The sequence below is a fragment of the Bombina bombina genome, chromosome 11 (genome assembly GCF_027579735.1).
Source record: "Bombina bombina isolate aBomBom1 chromosome 11, aBomBom1.pri, whole genome shotgun sequence".
Taxonomy (NCBI): domain Eukaryota; kingdom Metazoa; phylum Chordata; class Amphibia; order Anura; family Bombinatoridae; genus Bombina; species Bombina bombina.
This window is the reverse complement of record NC_069509.1, coordinates 125,793,496-125,799,495: the sequence shown is the minus strand read 5'-3', so window position 1 is coordinate 125,799,495 and position 6,000 is coordinate 125,793,496. Positions and strand designations below refer to the sequence as shown.

Genomic DNA, 6,000 nt, shown 5'->3' with positions numbered 1-6,000 from the left:
CACCTGCTATATTTTGAATACATGAGACACCCTTAAAGTAAGTGCCAAAGAAGTCCAACAAAAAGAGACCACATCTATTAGACAAGTTGTCTGTTGTTGTTGGTCTGTTACCTTAGCCTGAAATACAGAAGTTTATCCTACTCTGAGAATTACAATGCTCCTGACAACGAGTTCTTAAGTGGAGATCCAGATGTGAAGGATATGTTCCATTAGTAGATTGGAAGATTGCTGATGACAAGAAGAAAGAAAAGGTCTACATGGTTGGAATGGTCCCTGGAGACAATGGCTTTTAAGTGCTAGATTGGAAATGATGGCCTCATTGGAGCCAGTTGACAAGTCTACTTTCAGCTGTAGAGGTGTTGTGTTGGCTTCCAAGGATAAGAGTGGGGCTGTCCTGTATTTTCAGTAGGCATTTGGATATAGTGTGGTCGCGCTGTTGAGGGTGAGACCTGTTCTAATTAACCCCTTAGATTAAAAATGACAGCTGTCATACACTGTTGCTAAGGGGTTAAACCTCTGCATAGGGTATAAACACATTGGTCCCTTAGAAAAACACATTTTGATGTAATTTTTTTTTTTTAGGGTTTGTAATGAACCAGACACATATGATATTAATTATTTCAATCCATCAGTAATCATCAAATGTGTTTATATTCTTTATTTCAATGGACAAACATTATTTTAAAAAGGCAATAGTTGTTTTAAAAAAATAAGTCTGTGATCCCTTTTCAGATGTTGCGCTGATGTGATGTCTAGGACAGGAGTTGGAGGACCTCTCTAATTCTTGATATCTTCTGAAGATCAGATTCTAACTCAGTCTCCTTGTTGTCATACTCTTTCATTAATGCTTCTGCTTTCTTTATGGTGGTGTCACGAGCGCTGCCCTTCAGTCCTCCCAAGTAGTCTAGAAGAATGCTGAAATATTTATCAGGAATCTGCCAAAAGATGAGGTAAAGTCAGTAAAAATTTGGAATATAACTGTCCTCAGTGATTCATTCTGACTATGTAAATGGTAAATGTGAGCTCTTTTCTAAAGCTAGCCTGAATAAATTAAATGGACTATAATTCAAGATGTTGAAGTGAATATGCACTAAAAGATACTTTTATTTTTTGCATCGTTCTACTACAATATATCCTTCTGGCCACCCACTGCAAAACTATTTTTTTTATGTGGTGACATTTTCACTTTTTTCCCAATGGTCGACAAATCCGGTTAAATGTTAGGAGCCAGTAAGAATATTTTGGTGCTGGACAGTGGAATTTGTTCATCTGCAAGCTATTCACTGCATTCTAGTGCTCTCTCCTCTCCTGTAACTCTCTTTTGGTACGTGAATAGTATCCCTGCTCATCTGCAAGCTATTCACTGCATTCTAGTGCTCTCTCCTCTCCTGTAACTCTCTTTTGGTACGTGAATAGTATCCCTGCTCATCTGCAAGCTATTCACTGCATTCTAGTGCTCTCTCCTCTCCTGTAACTCTCTTTTGGTACGTGAATAGTATCCCTGCTCATCTGCAAGCTATTCACTGCATTCTAGTGCTCTCTCCTCTCCTGTAACTCTATTTTGGTATGTGAATAGTATCCCTGCTCATCTGCAAGCTATTCACTGCATTCTAGTGCTCTCTCCTCTCCTGTAACTCTCTTTTGGTATGTGAATAGTATCCCTGCTCATCTGCATGCTATTCACTGCATTCTAGTGCTCTCTCCTCTCCTGTAACTCTCTTTTGGTATATGTATATTGAGCATATGATTTAAGGTTGTTAAGTCCTGCATTTATTGTAATGTTATTCCCAATGTCTTACTTCTAATGTTTTGTTAATTGCCATGTGCTGTTCAATCCTTATCAATACTTGCTATTATTCTTAAATCTATAGCTGTCGTATGCCATAACTTCAACCTCCTCCAAATTTTATTGTCTATTTATTTTAAGTTATCTCTCCCTGGCCTGACTTGAATTTAGTTTCCAATTGGCCTTTTAAATTGTCTTTGACTTGGTAATCAACTAATGTAGTGAACCCAGCTGACTGCACTGCCTTTATATATTTAACACTAGTTTGAGATGTGCATTGCTTGGGCAGTGTGCATTGTCACAATAGCATATGTTCACATTTTCTGAAGTGAACATTTTACAAGTGAGGCACTAAGATACGAATTATACAAGAATTCAACAAGGACTGGACAAGACACAAGACACAAGGCAAGTACCTTTGTAATATTGTGCTTTATGTATCTCATTGTTTCCTTATGCAAGTGCTGCTGTAATTCTGTGTTTTGTGTGTTTAATTGGCTCCCATTCTTGTAAAAATACTCAATATCTTCATATTCCTTTTTGCTACCTCTTGTCTCTATAACAAACTACTTTATTCAATTACTCCTCCCTCTCCACTTGCACTGTTTATTAGCCCATCTCTCTTAAACTCACCTTACTTTTGTACTCTTAACTTTACACATTCCTAAACACCCTCTCTCCCCCCTGTACCTCATCCCTAAAACAGTATCATTACTGCAAATCTGTATCTCATGTCACTCTCCCTCTTGCTCATACTAGCTGCTGGTGACATTTCCCCTAATTCTGGTCCCCAACAACTTCCTAGCCTTGCACGTCCATGTGTACCCTTCCATAGACTCAGAAAACAAAACTCTGGTAACCTTACTCACATTCCTCTTGTATCTAAAGCCACTACCACCTTCACTTGTGCACTCTGGAACAAGCTCACTTCTATCCATAACCTTTTTATCTCCCACTCCCTCAACCTTCTGGCTCTCACAGAAACTTTGCTCTCTCCTTTAGACACAGCATCCACTGCTGCACTGTCACATTGGGGTCTCCACTTCAGACACACTCCTAGGCCTGGTAATAGACATGGAGGTAGTGTAGGTATTTTACTTTACTCTCATTGCACCTTTTAACAAATACAACCCATTTCTTCCCTCACATTTTCCTCATTCGAAACCCACATGATTCACTTATTCTCTCCCCTCTCTATACGTGTTGCAGTCATATAGTGCCCCCCTGGATCCTCAACTCAATTTCTAGATCACTTTCCTGCCTGGCTACCTTATTTCCTTTCCTCAGAAACCCCTGCCCTCATTCTTGGTGACTTCAACATCCCTCTTGACAATCCCACTGTGTCCTCTGCAAAACAACTTCTGTAACTGACTTCCTCTTTCGGTCTGTAACAATGGATTGACTCTCCCACTCACAAAGATGGTCACTCCCTTGATCTGATCTTTAGCTATCAATGGACTGTTTCAGACTTCACTAACTCCACTTTTCCTCTTTCTGACCATCATCTCCTTACTTCAACATCTCATCCCTCCCTACAACTCTCCCTCCTTCTACCCCTCACACCAAACTTTATAGAAGCATTATGTCATTAGATCAGCAACAGTTCGCTAGCTCTCTCGAACCTCCCCTCTCATCCATCTCCTCATTTTCCTGTCTTGACCAATCTGCCACTATAATTCCACCCTTACATCGGTCCTTGACAATCTGGCCCCTCCTACCATAGCTCAGAAATCACACACTCACCCTCAGCCCTGGCACACTCCTCTGACATGGTACCTACGCATATGTTCCCATACTGCTGAGCGGCACTGGAGAAAATCTCGGAGTTCAGCTGACTTTCTTCACTACAAGTTCATCTTGAACTCCTACTATTTTGCCCTTAATCTTTATAAGCAACATTACGTCTCTACTCTTATCTCTACTCTTTCTTCAAACCCAAAATGTCTGTTCTCCACTTTCAATACTCTTCATCCCCACCTCCTAATACAACTTCTCTGTCAACTCTAGATATTGCCAGCCACTTCAATAACAAAACTGATTCCATCAGAAATTAAATCAGTTCCCAATATAGTTCCAGTCTCTCACCCCCTGAAAAGCTTGCAATCAACCAAAACCCACATAGACATATATTTAGCTCTTTTGCCCCTGTTACTGAGGAAGAAGTTTCTGCACTTATACTGTGCTCTCACCTGACTGCTTGTCCCCTTGACCCCATCCCCTCACAGCTACTCCCCTCAATCTCTTCTACACTTACCCCTATACTCACACACATTTTCAACCTCTCCCACAGCACCGGTATATTTCTCTTATCTCTAAAACATGCACTGGTCACACCTATCCTCAAAAACATTCTCTCGATCCAACCCCCCCATCCAACTACCGCCCTATTTCCCATACGGCTAGCGTTTGAAAAGAACTACAATTTACCAACACTTTAATCTGAAGTACCAAAGTACATTCTTTCTTTGCAAATAATTACCAAGGATTCAGAAATCTTGAGGATAGCCAATAAGTGTTATTATAAGTGTATAGCAGAAATATGAACCTCACACAGCACTGTAATAAAGATAAATTGGATTTGCCTTAATTCAAAACTAATGAAACTTTATTAAACACATACAAAATCTAACAACATGTAACAGCAATGGAATCAAAGCAGAAACTAAATAATTTCTCTTGTGTTGCGGACTTAAAGGGACATTAAACCTTAAATGTTATTCCCAATAAAATGTTTTATTATTTACAAAAAAAAAATTGTTGTTTGCTTTTCCTTTAATTTAACTCTGCAAACTGTAGTGTTTCCACTCCACCAGAGGGGTTGGAGTGCATCCTGTGGAATGCAAAACCATTTTCCAGCATGCTGCATGCTGATTGGTTTACATGTACAGGAACTTGTTTATAGCTGGCCCTTATTGGCCACACCAAAGACAAACAACACTCAAGAGGCTTTTCAAGAGGTGTGTTCCAAGCCTGCAAAACAATGCATATTCTTTGACAAAATTACAGTTTTAATGGCTTTTAAAATATTTATTTAGTATGTAGAGTAAGGTCATTAGGTCAGAGCAGGATGAACTTTCGTTACAAAGGGACCTGGAAAAATTAGAAGTATGGGCAGGTAAATGGAAAATGAGATTTAATACAGGAAAATGCAAGGTTCTACATTTTGGAAGTAAAAATAAGCAGGCAACCTATTATTTAAATGGGACAAGACTTAGCCAAACACAGGAGGAAAGGGATTTGGGAGTAGTAATAGATAACAAGCTGAAGATGGGTGCACAATGCAGGGCAGCAGCTTCAAAGGCTAATAAGATACTAGCATGTATTAAAAGCGGCATTGACTCAAGGGAGGAAAGCATAATTCTGTCACTATATAAAGCCCTGGTAAAACCTCACCTTGAGTATGGAGTGCAGTTCTGTTCTGGGGACCAATCGCAAAAATAGATATTGCAGAACTAGAAAAAGTTCAGAGAAGGGCCACAAAGCTAATAAGGGGATTGGAGAATTTAAACTATAAGGAGAGGCTAGCCAAACTGGGTCTGTTTTCTTTAGAAAAAAGGCGCTTAAGAGGTGACATAATTACTTTATATAAATATATTCAAGGCCCATATACAGAGATGGCAGAAGCGCTGTTTATTCCAAGAAAATGGTTTGTGACCAGAGGTCACAATTTAAGGTTGGAGGAAAAGAGATTTAATCTCCTGCAACGGAAACGTTTTTTCACTGTAAAAGCAATAAAATTGTGGAACTCATTACCAAAGGAGGTAGTGAATGCCAATACCCTACCTATATACATTTAAAAATTATTTGGATACATTTCAGTCTATAAACAAAATTCATGGATATGATTGCTAGTATTAAATGGGTCACCTTTTATTGGGATTAGTTAAGCTTAACTGGAGCTTTTTGCATATATTTTAGATTTGTATAGGTTGAACTTGATGGACTTCGGTCTTTTTTCAACCTCATCTACTATGTTACTATGTTAGATCATTTCCAATGTAGTGAATAATGTTTAGTGTCCCTTAATTAGTCCCCCCCCCTTCCCACAAGCAAAGCTCTGGTAGTTGCTCAATGCCTACGTTTTCCTACTATCATGCTGTATAAATATTTTGTCCAGTGGCATTTTTGTGGCTTGCCAGTGTATATTTTAAATTAAAAAAGAGAACAGAAGCATTGTTCGGCACACTTTAGAGGTATATTACCAGAGTACAATA

General features: G+C 39.1%; 1 protein-coding gene across 1 annotated transcript in view; it reads right to left on the bottom strand.

Annotated features, from left to right (window-relative positions):
- Window positions 1-643: 643 nt before the first annotated feature.
- C11H7orf50 (chromosome 11 C7orf50 homolog) overlaps window positions 644-6,000 on the bottom strand; it is a 1,120,174-nt gene continuing 1,114,817 nt past the window's right edge. The window contains exon 6 of the mRNA XM_053694438.1: window positions 644-935. Coding sequence (XP_053550413.1) covers window positions 753-935 — 183 coding nt within the window. The 3' untranslated portion in view covers window positions 644-752. The remainder of the gene's footprint in view (window positions 936-6,000) is intronic.